Source organism: Leuciscus leuciscus (assembly GCF_965113295.1).
Source record: "Leuciscus leuciscus genome assembly, chromosome: 17".
NCBI classification, from domain to species: Eukaryota; Metazoa; Chordata; class Actinopteri; order Cypriniformes; family Leuciscidae; genus Leuciscus; species Leuciscus leuciscus.
In genome coordinates, this window is record NC_138741.1 from 27,930,036 (window position 1) to 27,954,651 (window position 24,616).

A 24,616-nucleotide genomic window follows, 5' to 3' on the forward strand; every position below is an offset into this window, starting at 1 on the left:
CTTTACTGTGCTACTGAATGTTTCTGTGTGCGTGTGATCTGCGCGTGATGTCTGAGCTACTGTCTGTATGTGTGTGCGTTATAATGCAGCAGCCCATTTAGAACAGCGATTAACTTACATGTACAAGCGGTTTAAAAAGAAAAAAGTGGACTTCAAAAATGTCTTATCCTGTTGCGCCCTCTAATAGGCCATGAATAATCAGCGACTAGTCGACTTACAGAGTCATGACAGCATTAAAGTGCACATTATTGTGAGCTTGGAGGGGGAATCTATTGCAAAGATCAGCCGAAATATGTTACTTCTCTTTACTCTAAAATATGTGTCTATTATCATCATAACTTTATTAAAGACTCCGATACGTAAAAAGACAATACGTAAATGGCATACTGTACACACAAACTCACAAAATACAAATATTGTTCAACAAATTTATTTTTAATCTCTTCTGATTCTCATTCTCTAGAGGCTTTATTCGTTTATGACCATGTCTAGATGGAAAATCATCAGGAAAGTGACACTGATAGCCTTCCTCAGGAAATGCCTTAGATATAAGCTTAAGTAATATTTAAATAGCTCTGAATTGTGCACAACTCTTCAGATGTTGCCTTGTTGCCAATGGCGTGGATCTTTGTATCATAATGGGGTTGTACTTTCACTGCTAAAATTTCTCCACTGATTTTTACTTCACAAAAATCTGCAATAAGCTTTCTAATGTGGTCAAGCTGGTTTTTTGGAACATTGCAACACAGATAGGCCTGCCGTCATAAACTGGATTTTCCAGCAGGGTGTTTTATATTTCAGACATTTATTCACCATTCATTTCACTAGTTAATACTGCTCAGATTTAACTGCTAACATACACCATGACGTGACGTCATGTGATGTTCTAATGCAGCTGATTGATCAGCCTCTTGTGATTGACAGCCGTTCGATCCGGCGCGCGCTCGTGTCATGTGATTCAAACTCTCCGGAAAACAGCAGCGGATCACGACTGACTTGACTCATACTGCTTCGGCGGAGAAGCTTCCTCCGCTTTTCAGCCAACAAACCAAACTGAATAAGGCATTAGATTTCTTGAAAGAACGGTAAGTGACGCCTCAATGGTCTCATTTGAAACAAGTGTTTAATAAACCGGTTGTCGGCGTTTTTACCTTAGTAACGATGAACTATTGATTGCTCACGGATCTTGTCTGAAAATTATTAATAATTTGACCGTTTTCTTCACATGGATTTCGTTATCGGGAAACGAACATATTTTAATCCCTCTGTTTATTTTCGCTCATTTATATGTGTTACGTTATTTTATTGGGTTCATTGCTCGAGCGCGTGTTTCCTATTTGTCCGAGAAAACTTTTGTACTCGGAATTCACCAACATGGGCGGGGCCTCAACAGTCAACACACACACAAACACTCACCCACACCCACACACGCACACATACACACACGTAGTTGCCTGAAAACCTATTCTGCCAATTTAACATGTCAAATAGGACATTATGTAGTCCTCATAGGATGTTTTACATTTTAAATATTTTGCAGGTGAGGAATGTCCTGACAGGTAGTTTAGAGAGAGACAAGTGCACACATACTAAATGTAGTTTTGGCGACCAACATTTTTATAAAATATTTAATGAGGAGCAAGATAAATAGATTGATAAGGAAAAATCTTTTGAAATCCTGATGATTTTTTTAAATTAATTTTTAAATGTGTGTTTAGGTGGGAAACCATGGACTTGGCACATCATGGTCTTGTGCTTCTGAAGCGTCTCAATGCTCAGAGAGAGTTTGGTTTCCTCTGTGACTGTACAGTGGCCATCGGGGATATACTTTTCAAAGCCCATAAAGCCGTTCTCGCTGCTTTCTCAAACTACTTCCGTATGCTGTTCATCCATCAAGACAGGTAACGTGAACTTGATTGCAAAAAAGTTCTAGTACATTAATTACATTATTTCAGAGGAGACCTGGATTTAAATGACTCTTTCTGCTTCTCTTTTGTAGTGACTGTGTTCGACTGAAGCCTTCAGACATACAAGCAGATATTTTCAGCTACCTGCTTAACCTAATGTACACAGGAAAATTTACCACACAGCCCATTGACCCCCTTCGCCTTGAGCAGGGTGTAAAATTCCTGCATGCTTACCCCTTATTACAGGAGGCAAGTCTTCTTATAAACCCAGAGTCCCAGTATGTACCTTTGACAAACTCACTTTATGGTATACAGATACCTGATCAGACATGCAGCCGACCCAAAATAAAATCCAAAGGGGATGTTTATGCTAAAAACTGTGAAATCGCCGGCCAAGAATTTTCTGAAATGGATTATAGATCTCCACAACCTGTCGGCATAGAGTCACCCACCCAGAACCCTGCAGCCACAGTCGTCCAACACCTCACATATGGCATAATGAGTAGAAGTGCTTCCTCCAGAAAGAATTACGGCTGCAATTATTGTGGACTCCGTTTTAACCAGAGGTCCAAGTTGAAGGAGCATCTACTTGTCCACACCAGCCAAGCAACTGAGCCACAGATGTCGTTCATGCAAAATGGTCACACTATGGAGCTTGAAGGTCAGGAAATGGAGGAGGAGCTTTTGCATGCTGACAGTGATGTTATTAGTGATACCGATCAACAGGTGTGGATGGAAGACACCCCACCGCCCTCTGAAATTGCTGATATAGACAACCTGGAGGGAACCGAGATGGGTCGTGAAATGAAACGACGAAAATTTGAGTGTCCGACCTGTGCTCGCAAGTTTATTCAGAAGAGCCACTGGCGTGAGCACATGTACATTCACACAGGGAAGCCGTATAAGTGCAGTGCTTGTGGAAAGAACTTCTGCAGAGCTAACCAAGCGTCTCGACATGTTTGTTTGAATCAGGACGTAGACTCGTACATTATGGTCAACAAACAGAGTTTGGTTCTGTGTGGTGGAGAAGACAACAGTCAGGTGGAAGCTCTCTTCCAGTCTTCAGAAAGACCATATAAATGTAGCATGTGTGCAGCTCCTTTTGCAAGTCCTTCAGAGGTTCCCAAACATCAGTGTTTGCATGAGAGTGAAGCTGTGCTATTGGCGGAAGATTCAATGGGGGAAAATCAAAATAAGGACTTAGAAACAACTACTCCTGAAGTGACCAGTCCTTCTTAAAATGTCATGCCAAAGCAGTATTAGTCTGTTTCAGTGCCAATATTGAACTTTTTTGTTTGTTTAAAGGTCCACTGCATTTTTTTTTCATGCTTATTTTTTTTACAAAAATGTTGTTTGTGAATTTGTTTGAAACTAATAAAATGTCAAAACTATATGTACTGTTTCCCATCAAAATTATTCTGAGTTGCTCCATCCTGTTGCACAAAGTAAAAAAATAATCCAGCGTGTTATCGAGTTGTCTTCTTATAAATCATAAGCCAAACATTGGTGAAGTATATATTTTTTATTTTATTTTTTATAAAAACTTGAAATATAATTTGTATTAAACCATACATTTTGAAATGTTTTAAAATACAAGAACAATACCATACTCCTGTATTTAGTTGATTGTTAATATTACAACTTCTTCAAAGATGCATAGCCTGGATAGTCAGTCTGTACAGATGGTTTCAAACACTTCCTTCCTAGGAATATATTAGAATAAGTTAAAATGTTGATATCAATACTGTAATGGCTTATTCTGTCAGGCCAGATGCTTTCAAACCCCCATAATACAGCAAGGCAGCTTGTATAATATTAACAAAAATGCTAAATAGTTTAATGATCATATGGAGTACAGAGTATATTGTTCTTCATTATATGTAACATTTATATATGTTAAGTGCTTCTCTGGGGGGGACAAGCCAGTAATTGCAAAATTAGTTTGCATGCTTTTGATGCTGACAATAATCACACTTTCTTGAATTGGCCGTTTCTGTAAATTAAACATAATTTGTAACATTGGCATATAATGCAATATGGACAACAAAAATAAAACATTTGTTTGATCAGATTTTGACTTTGTAAAATATCTTTGTAAAACAAATTAAACAATCTGTCATTTTCAGTGACTGATTCTGACCGAATACTGTCTAAACCTCTCTTTGATGGAACGTGATTGTGAAGTTTAAAATTGCAGTGCTTATTATAGCTTTGTGTACATCATGTTTAGAATGTCATAGAAATTTCCCCCAGAGGTATAACAAGAGGCATATAATGGTTCAAAATAAATTAACCTTTGACCTCTTTATTATTTAATTAGTACATATCTTAACACACCAGGCAACTGCATTTGCCTTCAACAATGACAATAATTTTCCTAAACTAAACATGCCAAACTTTCAAATCTATAGGATGTAATGCATGTGTACAAATGTTTTATATTTTATATCAAAACTTTTCATTTTAGATATGCAATACAATGTTATATTATGTGTGATAAGCTTACTCTAATGTAAGAATCAGCATATAAATAATGCATTGACAAATATCCTTAGTATGAATATGACAAAATAGCTGCTTTTCAAGGGTTTCATATGTTGACATATTTTCTGTCAAAGAAAACAGAAAATAAAAAATAGAAAATAAAAAAGTAGTGATTGATCAAAGAACAGCCTATCTACTGAACAGCTAAACTTAATGATGCAATTTTATTTCTGTTGTTTGGTCATTTCTTTGTTGTGAGAAATGTGAGTCCCAGGTGAGCCTTTTCCAAGTGTAAAAAGTTCTTATCTTTCCTTGTTAAATTTGCACCTGAAATCATAAAATCATTGTTATTAATTTCAAAGAAAAAAAATTCCTGGCAGCTAAATGCAATATAAGGAAATCACTTACTAGCTCATTAATATCATTCATTTGGTTTAGCATGCCACTCTCAAATTGCAGAATCAGATGCTTGTTTAGCAGCGGTATCTTGGGGTGTACCATCTGTGTGTGTCACTAGGGAATCTCCAATATTATCTACAGCATCCTCCCACACATCATCCTCCACCTCCGATTGAGGTTCTGTTGAAGTAACAGGCTCATGCTGCAAGGAACCCTTGGCATTTTCTTCAGGTAAAATTGGTGTCTTTACCTCTTTTGCTGCAACAAGTGGTGGTGGTTCAACATCTTCAGACACAACTGAAGGCTCTGCCTTTGCTTCCTTTTTTTCCTGTTCAACCACCTGCAACATTGCTTCCTTTACCTCTGGTGTCACAACAAAAAGCCCTGCAGCTGCTACCCCTACAACTGGGCCAATAGCTGGTGTCACCATCACAGGGGCTAAAGCAGACGTCTGTGTTGCTGGTGTTTCTTCAACAGTAGTCACAGGAGGTGTCTCTATCACAGTCACAACTGGTGTCGCTTTTACCAAAGGCACGACTGGAGTTGTTGGTGCCTGTACTATCTGCTCTACAACCGGTGTCTGCATGGCTGGGGTCACAGCAGGTGCTTCTGCTACTGGAACTACAGGCACTGGTGTCTCTGCCAGGGACACTGTTGGCTTTACTGCTAGAGTTTCTACTATTGGACTCACAACTGATGTTTCTACTGCTGCAGTCACTGCTGGTAGAACTACTGGAGGTGCAGCTTCTTTTACAGTCACTGAAACCAGAGCTGGTGTCTGTACCACCGGGATCGTAACAGGTCTCTCTACTACTGTATTTACAGTTGGTGCTCCTACTATAATTTCTTGTACTAGGCTCACAACTGTCCTTTCTGCTATTGAAGTCACAGTTGATGTCATCATCACTGGGGTCACAACTGGTGTCTCTGCCAGTGCAACTGAAGTTGGTTTTACTACAGGAGTTTCAACTACTGGGATCACAGCTGACGTTTCTGCTGCTGAGGTTCCTGCTGGTGTAACTGGAGTTGCTGCTTCTGTTACAATTACTGAAATCTGAACTGGTATTTCTACCACTGGTGATGTCTCTGCCACTGCAATCGAAGATACAACAGGTGTTTCTGCTGCTGAAGTCACTGATGAAACAACTACTGGAGGAGCAGCCTCTTTTACTGTCCCTACAACCTGATGTGGTGTCTGTACCACTGGAGTCAAAACTGGTGTCTCAACCACTGCAAGTGGAGCTGACTTTAACACTGGAGTTTCAACTACTGGTATCACAACAGGTGTTTCTGCTGCTGTTGTCACTGCTGAAAAAACTACTGTAGGTGCAGTCTCTGTTACCATCACAGAAACCTGATCTGGTGTCTCTACCACTGGGGTCACAACTGGTGTCTCTGCCAGTGCAACTGAAGTTGGTTTTACTACAAGAGTTTCAACTACTGGGATCACAGCTGACGTTTCTGCTGCTGAGGTTCCTGCTGGTGTAACTGGAGTTGCTGCTTCTGTTACAATTACTGAAATCTGAGCTGGGATTTCTACCACTGGTGATGTCTCTGCCTCTGCAATTGAAGGTGCAACAGGTGTTTCTGCTGCTGAAGTCACTGATGAAACAACTACTGGAGGTGCAGCTTCTTTTACTGTCACTACAACCTGATGTGGTGTCTGTACCACTGGAGTCAAAACTGGTGTCTCAACCACTGCAAGTGGAGCTGACTTTAACACTGGAGTTTCAACCACTGGTATCACAACAGGTGTTTCTGCTGCTGTAGTCACTGCTGAAAAAACTACTGTAGGTGCAGTCTCTGTTACCATCACAGAAACCTGATCTGGTGTCTCTACCACTGGGGTCACAACTGGTGTCTCTGCCAGTGCAACTGAAGTTGGTTTTACTACAAGAGTTTCAACTACTGGGATCACAGCTGATGTTTCTGCTGCTGAGGTTCCTGCTGGTGTAACTGGAGTTGCTGCTTCTGTTACAATTACTGAAATCTGAGCTGGTATTTCTACCACTGGTGATGTCTCTGCCTCTGCAATTGAAGGTGCAACAGGTGTTTCTGCTGCTGAAGTCACTGATGAAACAACTACTGGAGGAGCAGCCTCTTTTACTGTCCCTACAACCTGATGTGGTGTCTGTACCACTGGAGTCAAAACTGGTGTCTCAACCACTGCAAGTGGAGCTGACTTTAACACTGGAGTTTCAACCACTGGTATCACAACAGGTGTTTCTGCTGCTGTAGTCACTGCTGAAAAAACTACTGTTGGTGCAGTCTCTGTTACCATCACAGAAACCTGACCTGGTGTCTCTACCACTGGGGTCACAACTGGTGTCTCAACCACTACAACTGGAGTTGACTTTACAACAGGAGTTTCTACGACAGGGATCACAGCTGACGTTTCTGCTGCTGAAGTTACTGCTGAAATCTGAGCTGGTATTTCTACCACTGATGATGTCTCTGCCTCTGCAATCGAAGATACTGCTGGAGTTTCTACTACAAGGGTCACATTTTGTTCTGATGCTACTAGAGTTACAGCTGATGTAGCTACTACAGAATATACAATCTCTGGTGCTGTCTCTGGAATTATAGCTGGTATCTCAACGACTGGTGTCTGTGTCACTGCAGCTACAGTTGGTTTTACTGATGTGATGGAAGCCACAGGAGTTTTGATTACTTGGCTCACTGTTGTTTCTGCAAATGGGGTCGCATCTAGTGTAACTTCTTCTAGAGGTACAGTTTCTGTCATTGAAGCAACAGCTGGAGTCTCTGCCACAGATGTTACAGCTAATGACATTATCACTGGAACTACAGTTGGTGACTGTACTGCTGGGATCTCTACTAGAGGGGGCACATTCGTTTTTTCTATCACAGCTGGTGTTTCTACATCTGTGCTCACAACTGCTGCTTCTGCTACTGTAGTCACTACTGCTACTGAAGATGCAGCCACTGTTACTAGCACTGAACCAAGATCTGGTGGAATCACACCAGATGGAATCACATTCTGTATGTCTACTACTGGGGCCACAGCAGTCCTCACAATCACTGATTCAACATTTGGTGTTTCTGCTGCTACAGTCACAACAGGTGTGTCTTCCACTGGTGCTACAACCATTGACTCTTTGCCTAGAGTTACAAATTGTGTTACTTCATCTAGAGGTGTAGCTGGTGTTACTACCACAGAAATAACAGTGGGTATCTCCTCCACTTGTTCTTTGATCACTGTTGTCAACACTGACGTGTCAGTGTCTATGTTTTGATTCTGTGGAGTTACAACAGAATTGAGAGTATCAGTCGTCTTTGCCTTTGTAGTCTTTGTAGATGTAACCACTGGCGTTTCTACTTCAAGTTCTGTGACCACTGATGTGACAATAGGTTTCTCCAGTTCCAGTTCAGTTACTACAGCTGTCTCTACTTCAACTTCTGTTACCACTGGCATTTCAACCTTCGGTTCTGTCACTTCAAGTGTCGCAGCTCTGAGTTCACTCACTACTTGTGTTTGTATCTCAGAAACAGAAATGTCTGGCATTTCTTCTGTAACTTCAGAGCTAAATGGTGGCACCTGTGCTATGAGCGTTGCTTCCATTGCTGCTTGTATTTCATCTTTAATTTCTGCCTCGTCTAACTGTAACTTATTTGACAGTGTCGTTTCTATCAACTGTTCAAGAGGTTCACATTTTATCCTAACATCATCATCTCCTTCATTCTTGTGTTCACTCACATTACTAACTTCCATTTGTGTAGCAGTATTGTTTTGTGCCAGCACTGTGGTTGCAGCCACTTCAGTCATAGTCGGCCCTGAGTCATTCCTTTCTGGTTCCGATTTGGGTGCAACAGCCATTGTAACCTTTTCTTCTGGAACTGCTGTTTCTTTCATTAATGTTGATGTCATTGCTGAAGCCTGGTCACCATCTATTGATTCAGCATGAACTACAGTCATTTCAGATGTATCGCCCTCTTGTTCTGTTGCCGTCGGTAGCTCTGATATTGCGAGTGCCTGTGCTACTGGTTCAACCACTGTTAGTTTCTCTTTCCCTGACTGTTTTGTTGTATTCTCAATAATGGCAACCATCTCTAAAACTTTACCAGTCTTAATATTCTCAGTTGTCACTGGTTGTTCATTCTCTTTGGGCGGTTCTGGACTATGTTTGGTGTCTTCACTGCACTCCTCTATTTGAGAACCCACTATTTGTATTGGTACAGGTCTTTCTTCAACTTCTGGCAATGCTGTCTCTAGAGGTGTCAGTACGATTTCACAACTAGTTTCGAGCTCTGCTGGTGTTTCTGTGTGCTCAGATACATCTTTTGAAAACCTAGGAGCAACTGTGTCTTTTCTAATTTCATGAACCGTCTCTCCATTTTCAGTATCCGCATCAACAGTTATTTCATGAGATTCATCAGTAGTATGAGCAGAAACATCTTGATTGTCTGTTTCATTGCTTTCAGTATTTTCTAAAAGTTGCCCTTCTTTTACAGCAAGTTCCTCTACCTCTTTTAGAAAAATACTGTCCATTCTCTCACTTGCTCTGTCATCCACTTTGTTATTATCCATATCTGTATCAATGTCTACTTTATAGATCTCTTCAGCCTGCTCAACTAATACAGATTCTGGAAGTGACACCTCCTTGGCTGGTATCTGTTCTCTGGCTAATGATTCATCTACAGCTTCTGGAATGTTTTTAGCCATTTTCTCACTGATCTCCTCTACAGTCACTGCTGAATTATCTACTAAAAAGACTCCATCTTGTACACCAACTTGTATTTCACAGACATCAACTTGTATTGATTCAACTTCTTCTTCTAAATTGTCTTCTAACTCCAGTGTCTCTGCCACTATGTGATCTGAACTTATAATACTCTCTTTGCTTTCCAGACACTCCTCCACTGAGGCAATCATTTCAATTTCTTCCTCAGGGACATCTGAGGCTTCAGTGAGTGCAGCTTTCTCAAACTCAGCAGGTGACAATTCAACATCTGGTAGCTTCAGCTCTTTTTCAGGTTTAGCAGCTAATGGTTGTTCGTACACAGGTTCCTCTAACTCTGGATACAATGGACACTCTGTTTCAGGACCATGGGTGTAGTCTGACATAACCTGATCCAGCCCAGCTTCACTTTGCATTGCATCAATCATTTGCCCGAGTTCAATACCAGTTGTACATTCCTCTGTTTTTCCCTCTATATGAGTCTCCTCTGATTCTTCCACTAAAGGCTCTGCCACTAATTTAATGACTTGCTCTACATCCAGCTGAGTTTCAGTGGCAGATTCTTCTTCATTCTCAATTATTTCCTGATACTCAGTCTTCACATCCTTGATTTCAGCTTCATAGACCTCATCTGTCTCAAGTCCTGCAGCTTCAGGTTCATCTGTAAAGTTATCAGAAACTAATTCAGTTGGGACAGCATCGCTCACTTCAGGTATTGCCTCCACTAAGTGTGCAGGGAGATGCTCTTCAACAGACTCTATTTCTTGGGATACTAGGCCTGTACATATTGCTGTTGCCTCAGTTTTCTTATGTGCAACCAAAACCTTTGTTTCCTCTGGTGTGTATGACTGTACAATATAAGGTGAACATGACACGGCCAGAGATTCTTGCCTTTCATCTTTTGTAGTTACCGATTGAATACTTGGAGTCATGCAGATAGATTGAATAGCTTCCTGTAGGATCACATCTGATGTTTGTACACCATATTCAGCCGACACTGGTGTAACATGTCCAGATGTCCAGGGTGATTCAGTTAGTTGTGAGACTGCCGAGACCATTTCAGTAGTGTCATCTCCAGTGAATTGTTCACTTGCTGGTTCTGGGGCAGTGACCGCATCAGCTGTCAACTCCACAATGTCCTCAGATAAGGTGTCATCCTGTGTTGTCCACTCTGCAGATGATACTGGTGTTACAATGCTTTCTTCAATGATGCCTTCCTCTGGTATATCACTCAGTTGTTGATGTTTGCTCACAAAGTCTGTGAGTTCTTCAAAGTCCTCTGATAGACCATGTATGACTGTTGGTCCAGTGTTACTTGAAATTTTAGCTGCAATTTTGGGCACCAAGTCATTGGATGTGTCCTGTTCTAACACTTGTAATGTCATCTCTGGTTTCTCATGTTCTATTGTTATTTCAACTCGTTGTTCATTCACCTCCTTCAGACTTTCAGGCTCAATTATTTCATACTCAGACAGGGGAATGATAGCTGGGGTTTCATCATCTTCATCACCTGTTTCATGATCCTTAGCAGCCTCATCTGAGGACGTTTGTTCTTGCCTTGCTTCCGATTTTCTTTTTTTATGCCCTGGAATAAGTTTCTTCATAGAAAATGAATCATCTTTGTTCATCTCACTGTCTGAAGGTATCTGCTCAGGGGTACTACTTTCTCCAGTTCTGACCTTTCTCTTTGGGGTGACCATTTTTTTAAACGTTTTCCATGTGGATCCCATTTCTCCCTCTGCAGGACTTCCTGTTTGTTCATTAGATGATGTGAGATGATCATAATCACCATCAAAGGAACTTCCAAGTGGAGACTCAGTTGTTTTCTCATTTTCTTCTCTTTTGTCTGCCGTTTCATCTTCATTTGTCCTCAACCTAGCCCTTTTTTTAGAGGAGCCACCACAAATCAGTGCCTCCCAGGAAACGGTGGTGTCAGATTTCTTTTTGGACTCTTGAGGGCTTACATCAGCAACCAGCTCCTCTTCAGCAGGTTTTGGTTCCCCAATCACTGGTTCCTCCACTTCCCCTTGGTCTGTCAATTCCAAGAATGGCTTTGGCTGTTCAGAGACTTGTTCCTCGGCCTCGATCACCTTTTCTGCAGCTTTACTTTCTCTCTGCTTTCTTGTGGAAAATTTCCTAAAAAGTCTTTTAAGTGGACTTCCTTGTACCTTATCTTTCTCTAGAAAATTCAGAAGCTCTCCTTCAGGTAACAACTTGTCATCAGCTTTCTCCACTGCATCTTTTTCTTCCTCTGATAAAATATAAGGGATATCAAGACACATGCATTTACTGTCCTCATGTTCAGCCTCATCTGCATCAATTTTCTCGATTCTTTTGAGTTCCTCTTCCTTACTCTCTTTCTGTATTTCCTCTTCTTTCTTTCTTTTTCTTAAACTGGCAAAGATACCTTGTGTAAAGAATTGCTTGATTGGTGACATTTGTTCCTCCGGCTCAGGACTTTCTTTTGCCATTTCTTTATCAGGTGTGTCCTCCACATGATGTTCCACTAACTTTATGTCCGGATCCAGCTCTGTTTCATTGTCTTTTTGTTGAGAGGGTTCTGCTGCATCAGGCTGGGAAAACGCCTCACTTTTGTCAGTCTCATCAGTTGTGTTTTCATTTGCTGCCACTGCACTGTTCTCTTGAGTGTCATTGGAGTCCTCTGAGGGACTTGCAACTCTTTCTTCTTGCTCATTTGCTTCAGTCTTTTCACATGTGTCTTTTTTTAGGGTAAACTTAAATCCAACAAATCTGAAGATTTTTTTGAAGCCAACTTCATTGATATCATTCACTTGGTTGTCCTCCTTAGGTTCTTCACCATCCGCATTGACCATCTCTGTGCTCTCATTCTTAATGTTTGGTTGAAGAGCATCCATTTCCTGAAGGTCTTCAGTTGTTTCTGTGCCATCTTCTTTCAGAGTGACAAACCCTGAGCCAACTAACAAAAAAGAAAGAAAGAAAGTTCAAGAAAGTTGAGTATGTATGCTATAAATATATATGTACAGTATAAAGTATGTGTGCTTGGATATTTACTACTATATAAGTGCTGTTTTCATTTCAAATTGGAAACAATGAGGGAGACAATTAATTGAATAGCAATAACATAGTACCACTTACCATCTTCAAGTACTCTTTCCTCAAAGTGGCCATTTAATTCATCTGCATCGCTTCTTGTCTTTACATTCAAATTGGAGATCTGTCCATTTTTCTGTAACAACTAAGCAAAGGACAGTTCAAATTAAGGAGTGACCAACAAGTTAAACAATGGATTTAGCTCTCCGTCCTTATGACTCAAAAGGAACAATAAATAATGTTAATTTGCTTTGTACAAACATTACACACATTAAAATAATACAAAATGATGCAATAAAAATGTATTAATGTATATTTTCTCAAAGTATATAGTAAGACAATGAATAATGAACAACAACATACTCAAAAGGTTATGGTTAAAATCAGTTGGCTCAGTCAGGCCAAAAAATAAAAAATAAATAAGTATATGGTGACAGATTGAAGTTAAGAAATTCCCCAAACATTTTTAAAAGGTTATCACAATATAATTTGACTACATTTGCTTAATGTTAACCACCTAATCACAATGTAGTTTGAAGGAGAGGTCCCTTGGGATAACTAACAAAACAAAATAAATGAACACATTCATGGAATCCGAGTATCAGATAGCTCTCCTTTGACTAAAAGCCATCTCACAGACTTCCTGTTAAACCATGGCTGACCTCATCATGTTTTACATGGAAAATCAATGCACCCAGTACAGTAAGGGAAAATTCCATCAATCCTTTGGGAATAAGAGCACTACAAATATCCCTATCCATTAATGTGCACACATTAGTACAAAACAACTGACAAACCCAAACAGAGTTGTGATATGTTGAAATAAACCATCTTTCAAAAAACAAAAGGAAATTGCATTTTAAATTCTTAACCTTCACTTTTAATACAATAAAAGTATTCAGATGAACAAGAAAACAAACATCAAAGGCCAAACCAGTAATTCAATCCACATGATAAGAAGCAGTGTAGTAGTGATGAAACACTTTTAAATCTAATTTAAAGTTTAGAGTCCCGATGTAAAAGAATATACCATATATCCTTTGCCAGCCATTGGGGATGCATCAATTATTAGGGTTACTGTATTATTCTTGGCACCTGGCAGATGATTTGTATATGTGTGTGATTTTACACAAATATGTCTACTCCTGCAGTTCTCATGCCACAAGATGACAGATTCTTCCTCAATATTTTTCTTGAAAGTAAATAACCAGCCAAAATAAAGAAAATGTTCCATAGAATTTTCCTGAATCTGAATTCACCAAAGAGAGATTTAAAAAATATATATGATTTAACATAAAATGTATGCAAATCTCAATAATTTGCTCTCTTAAAAACCAAGATAAACTATCTAATCTGAACTACCATGACCTAATGCAAATTTTGTTCACTAAAGTGTATTTAGGCCAAACACCTATAAATAGGACAAAGTCACCTCTTCCTTTCAACTTTTGACTTACTGCAGGTAAATAGCATTTATTTTTTGACATCCCCCCCCCCCATAAATAACTAATACATTTAGTACAGTATATAGCCTATATATTGAGATCAAATGGAGATTACAGCTTCAGTCTCAAAATTTTCTTATGAGAAAAGCAATGTCACATGTGTCCACTCTACAGTTTCAGAATAGATGTCAACAATGTCTCAAACTGTGCTCAAATTTGCCAAAACACCAAAGTCTGCAATCAAAACTCATACATGAAGTCACATTTCTCATTGAATGATCAAGACTAAATTAACTGCTATCCCCATTCGTTTTATGACTCTTTACATTCACTGTCAACAAATGTCTAATCTGAGTGTATTTTATGCATCCCTCAAGGAGAAACAAGGAGAAAAACATAACTGAGAAATCTCTTCTCCCGAGGTAAAAAAAGAGCAACCACTGAGCAATAATTTGATCCTCTGTCTACCTATGAAACATTCTTAACATCATATGCATGTTCTGCATTACCTCAAAAATGCTATCTAGGTAGGCAGCTCGCTATGTTTTGAGATGCAGCCCGTGCGTGTCCTTAGATTCAGAGATCGTGTCTTTGAAAGTTTGTGAAGCATTTCTCTGCAAGCAGGAGAGGAGACTGATTTGATGTATTCTACCTTGTCATCGGCACTGCCGTCCCCCTGAGCCTCGCTCGCTGCTGCAGTGACCGTGAGTTCCTCCGCCTCGTCCTCCTCGCATCTGCCGCTGGATGATGCCGTAGCTCCCATTTCACAATCCTTCTCTCCTTCTCTTCGCTTTCTTCCCTTTCACCCAATGTGACTGCAAAGCGAAAGGGAGGATATCCAAAGATGAGTGCTGAGCGGTGGTCGGACTCAGAAGTGATGCAGTTTGGCTCGATACAAACTCTTTTAGGACGCATCCTTCCTGCATCACATGAACACACTGGCACGCCTCGACGGATCAATGGGAGAGAGAACGAGAGTCCTGGGATGACCTAGGGATAACCACTACAATGAACGTATTTATCTCGTGATTATGCTTCTCTATTCATCGCATGTTTTTATGTATAGTCCAATATTGGATTTAGGCGAATTAAAACCTTGTAAAAACAACTCATAACATTTTCTTTCTTTCTTTATAAGTTTATTTGTATAGGGACAGTACAAAAAAACATGATCCCAGTCAAAACTGGAAAATATGTATTGCACATAGAGAGTATAGCAAAAGCTAATTTGCATCTCAGGTCCCTATGGCTTTTCTAAACAAAATAAAAAATAAAAACAAAAAATAAAACTACTACTCATGGAATAAAACTACCACAATATGTCACTTATAGACATTCAAATACCTACATAAATTATATATTAGAATGGAGCGTTCAACTCTAGCATTTTTTTTTACATTACATGGAATAACTATAGCCTAAATACTTTTTTTTTTAAATAAGACAAATGTTGTTAATTTCAGAGTTGAAAAAATGTGTTTTCATGTGACCCTATGAGGAAAAAACACTTCCTACATACAAATGTATTTTTTCATGATATAATTTGTTTTTAAAGCAATCAAACTGCCAATAAATATTTGAATATCAATGTCTTAATATTAAATCCAATTAATTATACGCTAATTAAGAAGAGAACCAAAACAATCGAAGGTCAAGCCAGAAATTAAATTCACATGGCCCACTCATTCATAAATGAAATGGCGAAAAGTATGTGGACACTCCCTAATTATCAAGTTTGTCTATTCCAGTAATCCCAGTGAAACAAATATTAATGCTACATTGCTACAATATAATTATGTGCTTCTGATTTTGTTGTAATTTTCTGTTGTGAATGGCAATGTATGACAAAGTTAGGTCCATGTAGAAATTATGGCTGTAACGGTTCAAATTACTCATGGTTCGGAATGTGCTGTGTTCAGGGAATAAAGGACTACGGTCCAATACAAAAATAAGATGAAATAATCCAACTACAAGCAACAGCACAAATAAATAGGGTGAATTAAGGGTGATTGGGAAAGTTTTTGAATTTCCGCATGATGTTAAAGGGATAGTTCACTTTGAAATTAAATTTTGGTATGTTTTAGCTTACCTCAAGGGCATCCAAGATGTAGGTGTCTTTTTTTCCGCAGTAGTTTCAATTTTGATATTTTTAGGTCAAACCGTTCTTGTCTGTCAGTCATATAATGCAGGTCTATGGTCACTGTCTCAAAGAGCAAGCACAGAGTCCAAATTAAAACAATTCCCCATCGTCCAAATTAAACAATTCCCCATCGTAAGTACACATTGATGGCCCAAGACACGAAACAAGCGGTTTGTGTGAGAAAACGAACAGTATTTATATCGTTTTTACCTCTTGAACACAGCCACGTCCAAGTGATCTGAGAGCGCGGGCGGGTATAGATATATACATTAGATGTCGCATTGGCTACGGTTTCGCAGTCATTGTGCGACATTCAAAATGAACTATCCGTTTAATTAAAGGATGTGTTACATACACTTTTATGTAAACTGAGCCTAATGGGGACATTATTTGGATGAGATGTTGGGTACCTCCATGAATTAACTGTTTGACAAACGCATTTAACCTGCACAACGGACCATTCCTTTAATGGAAACATGCATATGGTTTATTACTGCAACACAATCAGTAAAAAAAAAATTAACTATAATGTTTCTATTTTCAGATTTTGGTCGTTTTATTTTAGCAAAATCTAGCCAGTTCATGAATATTTTTTGTGGTTGATTAGGGCTTACACAAATAAAGAGGTTGGGAACCACTGATTTAGAGCATACAGAGCATAAACAATGGTTCTCTATTGCAAGGTTAATCATTTTCTTAATTAGCAAAGCCTTTAAGCACTGTCCCAATCACCCAAACTCATGCTGTCCCATCCACACAAATTGTGTTTGGGTGGATGGGACAAAATAAAAACTACTGATTTTGTATCAGTATTGCATCATATTCGTGTTTCCATCAAAAGTTTGTACAATATAGTAGCTACAACAATTTTAGGACCTTATTATGAAATCAGCAAAAGCTAATGTCATTTTCCTCAGTTCATGTATTTCAGGGTCAATGATGCCTGCCCCGCCCACTTACAGGATGTCACAGCAATAAGGGCATCCAATTTTGATTATGTGGTCTCACAGCTAGGGCTCAGCAAAAAAAGTTTTTATTTTCACTCATTAGGTGAGAAAATAAACTCTGTATACTGTCCCATTCAACCGTATGTCCCAATCACCCTTAATTCACCTACAAAAGTTTTCAGGTTTTTCAGGTACCAAGGTCTATCAGTTTTCAATCAAATGTAAAACAACATTGCATATAATCTTCACTGTATAAATTAAATAAAGATTAATCATTATTAAAGTTACAAAAGCTATTCAGTCAAGAGCAGTGAGTGATATTCTTGTTCTTTTGTTGTTTAACATTAAAAACTCAATATTTGCACGCTTTCTGTGTTCGTGCTTTGGATTAGTGTACACACAAATCTTCTCATAGCGTGTACGCGTGTCTCTTTCGTGTCTTGCGCTTGAATGTTTAAATTTGGCAGATTGGAAGTTTAAACACAGATAGCAACGTATCTGCGTTTGTCAGATCTGAGATGAACCGTGGTGCAAGTGCGTGCAGAACCGTGGGTGGAGAATGGTACGGTTAGATTTTTTACAGAGAACCGTTACACCCCTAGTATAAATTGCTTGTCGAACATTTTTAAAAGCATGCAAAAAGCATGAATCTAACTCTCCTGGGAAGGCCTTCCACTATCTTGAAATTGGATGCAGGGATTTGATCCCGTTTAAACTGAAAAGCATAAATTAAGGGACCTGGCTTACAGTTGGAGTTTCAAATGATCCTGAAGGTGTTCAGCAGGGTTCAGGTCTGAGCTGTGCAGGCCATTAGTTCCTCTACACCATAAAGCATTTCTATTACTGCCATGCTGGGACAGAAACGGGCCTTCCTGCTTAATAGTTAAAGCCCGTACTCTAATGCATAGCATTAAGATATGTCCTCACAGAAATGTCTTGAAAAATCAAACTGCTCATTATAAGTGGGTATCCATATACTTTTCACTAGATACTGTATGTGGTTCATCTAATAGGCCTATTCACCTTTCAAAGAACAACTTACTAGTAGAGAAGTATGATGGTTGAAAACAACATGGCGCTGAACTGCTTTCCATCAGCAGAGTCCGGACAGCTTGTAAAACTGATGGAGCACCATGTATCGAACATCTACAACAGAAAACCCTTTTTCTGAATGCTGAGAATGGAAGCTTGGGAGAAAGTTATTTCAGTAATCCCAAACACAAGGTAAAATAAACATTGGTGTGGCTCAAAAACAATGAAGGTGAATGTCTTACAAAAGCCCAGGCAAAGTCCTGATCTTAATCTAATTGTAAATCCATGCAGCACTATTTACGGATGTAGGATTTATAATTCCGTGAAATAAGAAAATGAAATAAAGGTCTCCAAACATCTGCAAGACATTGTATTTTGTCTGAATTTACATTTTAATACATTTTTGTACACTGTAAAAACAATTATATACATGATCAATAATTCATGGCAACCTATGTTTTTACATTACTTAATTTCAACAATTTCAACTTTTTTTATTTGAGATATCTAGTTATATGAGGTTCAACGGGATTTTCCAAGTCAATTGAATTTAATATAATTTAAGATGAAATGACATGTACAGCCAAATGCCAAATTTATTATACAACTATTATATAACTTAAAATATAACTATAATATTTTTTTTTTTTTTGTGAAAGCATCCAGCAATCCATCAGAAAGCAATGCTTTCTGTGAATGCAAGTTACTAAGAGTTGTGCTAAACTGAGTTGAACCTTTATCATAATATGTCTGTTCTCATAGAGAAGATATTATGTATTTTTATGTACTATGCACAAAGGATGATAGAAATGATTAAAAATGATCAATGTTGTTACCTCAGCCAGTGTGAATATGTTGAAATATAGGCACAGTAAAAGAAGATTCTGTGTTTTGTTGTGGTCAAACAGGGTTGGAATAACTTACAGCCATTGTAAATGGATTATGTAATAGTAAGAGAAAAGCCTGCTAATTTGGGAGCAATGGAAGTAAAGATAAAAATATAGATTTTCCAGCCATTTTGGGCAGCACATACCCAAAAGCAGTAAAGCGGAAAGACTGGGCAGAGGGTGAATTAAAATCAACTGACTGGTCAAATGTTATTCTGAGGAGGAACAGTCTTTATCATAATGCAATTTGAGATTAAACGAGGCCATGTGAACTCAAACATCACGAGTGTGACAAACAACCCAACATAACCACTCTGCAATGGTTCTCTTATGTTCTGGATCTCTCTTTAAAAGTTTGACATTTAGTACCTTAACATGAATTTTTACAACTTTTAAAAGAGTAGTTCACCCAAAGAGGATAACATTTATGATGCTCTATTTTATACAACATAGGCAGAAAAGGGCAGGAAAAGTTTCATAACAAAGTTCATGTTGCACACATCCAAAAACCTGGCACAGTCACAAAGCACATGAGAAGCAATGGTGTGTGGCATCATGTCATTATGCATCAGATTCATATTTACTTGCATTTGTATTTATGCAAAGAGACATTGCACCTCATGGTATGCATTTTATTAGTTCCTGCATTCCTTCAAAACAAATGAGGGGAAGTAAATTATCACAATATTTTCATGTTTGAGTGAAATACTCAAACACACAAGAATGAACCTCATTGGTTCTTGCAGAAGCTCAAACGTGCTGCGTAACACGAGAATGAACCTCATTGGTTCTTGCTGAAGCTCAAACGTGCTGCGTAACACGAGAATGAACCTCATTGGTTCTTGCTGAAGCTCAAACGTGCTGCGTAACACGAGAATGAACCTCATTGGTTCTTGCTGAAGCTCAAACGTGCTGCGTAACACGAGAATGAACCTCATTGGTTCTTGCTGAAGCTCAAACGTGCTGCGTAACACGAGAATGAACCTCATTGGTTCTTGCTGAAGCTCAAACGTGCTGCGTAACACGAGAATGACCCTCATTGGTTCTTGCTGAAGCTCAAACGTGCTGCGTAACACGAGAATGAACCTCATTGGTTCTTGCAGAAGCTCAAACGTGCTGCGTAACACGAGAATGAACCTCATTGGTTCTTGCTGAAGCTCAAACGTGCTGCGTAACACGAGAATGACCCTCATTGGTTCTTGCTGAAGCTCAAACGTGCTGCGTAACACGAGAATGAACCTCATTGGTTCTTGCTGAAGCTCAAACGTGCTGCGTAACACGAGAATGAACCTCATTGGTTCTTGCAGAAGCTCAAACGTGCTGCGTAACACGAGAATGAACCTCATTGGTTCTTGCTGAAGCTCAAACGTGCTGCGTAACACGAGAATGAACCTCATTGGTTCTTGCTGAAGCTCAAACGTGCTGCGTAACACGAGAATGAACCTCATTGGTTCTTGCAGAAGCTCAAACGTGCTGCGTAACACGAGAATGAACCTCATTGGTTCTTGCTGAAGCTCAAACGTGCTGCGTAACACGAGAATGACCCTCATTGGTTCTTGCTGAAGCTCAAACGTGCTGCGTAACACGAGAATGAACCTCATTGGTTCTTGCTGAAGCTCAAACGTGCTGCGTAACACGAGAATGAACCTCATTGGTTCTTGCAGAAGCTCAAACGTGCTGCGTAACACGAGAATGAACCTCATTGGTTCTTGCTGAAGCTCAAACGTGCTGCGTAACACGAGAATGAACCTCATTGGTTCTTGCTGAAGCTCAAACGTGCTGCGTAACACGAGAATGAACCTCATTGGTTCTTGCTGAAGCTCAAACGTGCTGCGTAACACGAGAATGACCCTAGCTCATTGGTTCTTGCTGAAGCTCAAACGTGCTGCGTAACACGAGAATGAACCTCATTGGTTCTTGCTGAAGCTCAAACGTGCTGCGTAACACGAGAATGAACCTCATTGGTTTTTGTGGAACCTTATTGTTTCTCTCACGTCAAGCGAACATGTTTGAGCTTCTGTTTACCACAACTGATGTGTGAGTTGATGAATGTTTATATGTGAATAAAAGCCTAAATTCAATTCAGAAAATTTGGACTAAACCACTCAATTCATATGGATTAGTTTTACGATCTCTTTATGAACATTTTGAAGCATCTTAGACTAGGTCGATTTTCAGATAATGTGACACCCTTGGGCATTTTTTAGTAAAAGTTGGCAAACAGACTTTTCTAAGGGTATTTTTTCTGCTGAATCCATTTTTGCTGTTTGCCAAGCTGTATCTCTTATGTGAAACTCAGTAGAGCGCAAACTTCAAGATGACCTCTAAAATGTCAGGAAATTCTATATTTATAAACTTTACATCATGCACGACATCAATTAACGAGAAAGGTTATTTAGGTGGGAATTAAGATACTTGTATGTGACAATGATAATTGCATTATTTCTCATTGTAGTCAAGAAAATATCAGTTTTTCTCCGTATTTCAAATGGACAAACAGAATATCTAAAATGCGAGAGTCATTTGTTTGGAGTCACATGCATACTATTGTCTTTGGATCAAAGTGTGTGAATTGAGTTCAGAGTTATCCAAGAGGTTTTTTATTCTACTTTCTACTTTCTATTACTTTCTGCAGTTATTTCCACACATCGTATTTTTCATCAGAATTATTTTTTATATCCAAAGAGCGACATGAACCAACACAAAATATTTCCAGTTGTGGAATTGTACCCATGAAGTTGGTCAGATTATAAGATCACCAATTATGGAAGCTGTGTGTAGTTTGAAGCCTGACCGGTCAATGCCATTGGATACTTGCATTATATGCCAAGAATCCAAGAAAGATAAGCTATACAATGCGACAGAACAGGGCCTTTTGACACTAAAATCAGCTGCACAAAGTAGAGGCAAGCTTCACGATCCTCAACACAGAGAAGCAATTGACAGAGTGCTTCTTGTCCAGAACGCAGAACAGCACGTGGTCTGGCACCGCTTGTGCTATGCGTTCGCGGTATCCCCATCCAGAGTGCTGGTCTCTGCATGCGTGGATAATCAACGAATAACCGTTGCTTTGCCAGAAGGGATCGTGAACACGATCACGCAGTCTAGAGCTCCTTCTACGAGAAGACTCTACGCGTCTAAATGGTCAGTGTTCTCCAAATGGTGCGCTACAAAGAGCCTGGACCCGCGCACATGTGGGGTTGCGTGGGTGCTCTCCTTCTTTCTAGAGCTGTTGGACAAGGGCAGGTCCCCTTCCACGCTCAAAGTTTGCGTTGCGGCTATTGCAGCGTTCGCAGAGATCATCCGCTTCCTTAGAGGAGCCAGGAGGATGAACCCCCCCGCGACCCCCTTCGGTTCCTATTTGGGATCTTTCTTTGGTCCCAGAGGCCCTGAAAGCGTTTCCCTTTGAACCGTTAGAATCCGTGGACCTAAAATACCTTTCGCTCAAGACCGTTTTTCTGATAGCTCTGTCATCATTAAAACGCGTGGGGGATCTACACACGCTATCCGTTAGCCCCACGTGTCTCGAGTTTGGACCAAATGACTCTAAAGTCATCCTCAAACCGAGACATGGCTATGTCCCCAAAGCGATTGGCACTCCCTTCAGAGCGCAGATCATCTCCCTATCGGCTCTGCCAGCATCCGATAGCGAGGGTGGTGAAAACATCACACTCTCTGCCGCCTTCAGGCATTCTGAGCAGCTCTTTGTTTCGTTTGGTGGGCGCACCAAGGGTCTCGCCGCCTCGAAACATAGCCTGTTCAGATGGATAGTGGACGCTATCACAGCAGCTTATGCGTCTAAACACCTGCAGTGCCCTCTGGGCGTCAGGGCCCATTCCACTAGAGGCATGGCCTCGTCGTGAGCTTGGTCCAGCGGGATTTCTATTCATGACATTTGTATGGCGGCAGGCTGGGCCTCCCCCTCTACATTTGTTAAGTTTTATAACCTGGAAGTTCCCGCCTTGCAGGCTAGACTTTTATGAGTCTAAGTGGTGTGTATGTTCTGCCCAGTTTGTTCGTGTGCAGGCTACTCTCACGTGACTATTAGCTCTTCTGGTTGAGCTGTACTAAGGGCGATATTCTCTATACATAGACCGGCGGAGCCGCTCTGTATTTCCCTATGAAGTGCTTATGTACATGTGCTGGCCCGCGTTGCTGGCCGCCTGTTTCCCACATGTTTTGTGTTCCCCGGGCTTCCCTGGGACTCATGCAGTGGATGCTCGGCGCGCACTGCGTTGACAAGGGGTTCCCGTAGCGTAAGCAACTTACGCAATACGAGAGAACCTCTCGTAAGAGAACGTACTTGGTAACCTAACGTAACCTCGGTTAGTCAAACTACTGTTTGGAATTGATCAGCTGCAACTGCGCCTTAAGATGTATGAGTGCACAATGTAAATGTAAAAAGTCTCGTCTGCGTTGCTCTGCTGCATGCAAGTGCAAGACAAGTGATGCAGAATGTAGCAATTGCTGAACTGAATAAGAGCACTGCCCTGTGTTGTTGTGATCATATTGGAGAATCTTGTTGTACCATTGTTTAAATAACATTACATTTTATATGCCATGCAGTTCATGTTTTAGTTATTATTCAGCTAATGTTATGTCCAACTTTATAAGGTAATTTTAGGCCAAGTTTACTGTTTATTTCCTTTATCTGTTCAAAGCTAATGTTAGTGGTGTGACACATTACCGTGATATGTTTTGGTAATTTGTTAATTTGTCTCAATTCTTAATATTTACAACCAATCTTTCTGAGAATATCTTTTTCATAAATAAACCATAGTAGAATTTAGTTTGGTTAAATTTAAGTCCTTAAACTTGTTTACATGGACATGTAAATGTTGAAAAGTAATAAACACTCTTAACATAATGTAATAGGATGATGGTTTAAGATATAGGCCTTTTGCTGCCACCAGCATGATGTTGATGTTCTTACATGGACATACTCAAATACACAAAATTACAAGTCAGTGTTTACCAGAAATATTGTAAGACAGAATGACTAACTTGTTCTGACTATTCTGTTTGTTTCCTTTACTCAATAAATGCTATAGCACAATAAAAACAGTTTATCTTTGAGCCAGTGCTGAGAAATTTGCTCATTTTGGCGTATGAGGCGGTCATCTTGGATTTTGCACTCTACTGAGTTTAATGTAAGAGATACAGCTTGGCAAACAGCAAAAATGGATTCAGCATAAAAAATACCCCTAGAATAGTCTATTTGCCAACTTTTACTCAAAAATGCCTGAGGATTTTTATTTAGGCACATTTTTGTGATTTCAACCTGGTCTATCTGTGGAATCTGCATAGATGTAAAAGGAGGGACAGAAGGCTCTCAGGTTTCATTAAAAGATCTTCATTGATGAACGAAAGTCTTACGGGAATGACATGAGGGAGAGTAATTAATGAAAGAATTAAAAAAACAGCACTGGATCATAAAACAAAACTTGCTGTGATGCCTTCTTTTTTGACTTCTGTTATTTAAAGAGAAATTGTGATCAATCCCCCAAAAAATACAACCTATTTGAGATGCCCAACTGGGCCACTAACAAGATTGTTTTAACCAACAGTGTGAGTTTGAGGTGGGACTCAAACAGTGACAAACACTT

The 24,616-nt window shown here is 39.6% G+C and overlaps 3 protein-coding genes across 3 annotated transcripts; 1 reads left to right on the forward strand and 2 right to left on the reverse strand.

The window, feature by feature from the left end:
• The first annotated feature begins 722 nt into the window (after positions 1-722).
• On the forward strand, positions 723-3,300 carry zbtb2a (zinc finger and BTB domain containing 2a). The gene is made up of 3 exons (XM_082144293.1): positions 723-1,085; positions 1,719-1,901; positions 2,000-3,300. The coding sequence occupies exons 2-3, from the start codon at positions 1,729-1,731 to the stop codon at positions 3,144-3,146; spliced, it is 1,320 nt and encodes a 439-aa protein (XP_082000419.1). The 5' UTR covers positions 723-1,085; positions 1,719-1,728; the 3' UTR covers positions 3,147-3,300.
• Positions 3,237-14,920, reverse strand: akap12a (A kinase (PRKA) anchor protein 12a). The gene is made up of 4 exons (XM_082142864.1): positions 14,657-14,920; positions 12,605-12,704; positions 4,800-12,425; positions 3,237-4,718 (listed from the first exon to the last, which is right to left on the reverse strand). The coding sequence occupies exons 1-3, from the start codon at positions 14,765-14,767 to the stop codon at positions 4,840-4,842; spliced, it is 7,797 nt and encodes a 2,598-aa protein (XP_081998990.1). The 5' UTR covers positions 14,768-14,920; the 3' UTR covers positions 3,237-4,718; positions 4,800-4,839.
• A 4,725-nt stretch (positions 14,921-19,645) lies between these two features.
• On the reverse strand, positions 19,646-21,069 carry LOC309479020 (uncharacterized protein; the record flags this gene model as incomplete). The annotated part of the gene is made up of 2 exons (XM_082142865.1): positions 20,988-21,069; positions 19,646-20,810 (listed from the first exon to the last, which is right to left on the reverse strand). Exon 2 carries the CDS (start codon positions 20,762-20,764, stop codon positions 19,646-19,648), a length of 1,119 nt encoding a protein of 372 aa, XP_081998991.1. The 5' UTR covers positions 20,765-20,810; positions 20,988-21,069.
• Positions 21,070-24,616: the final 3,547 nt, after the last annotated feature.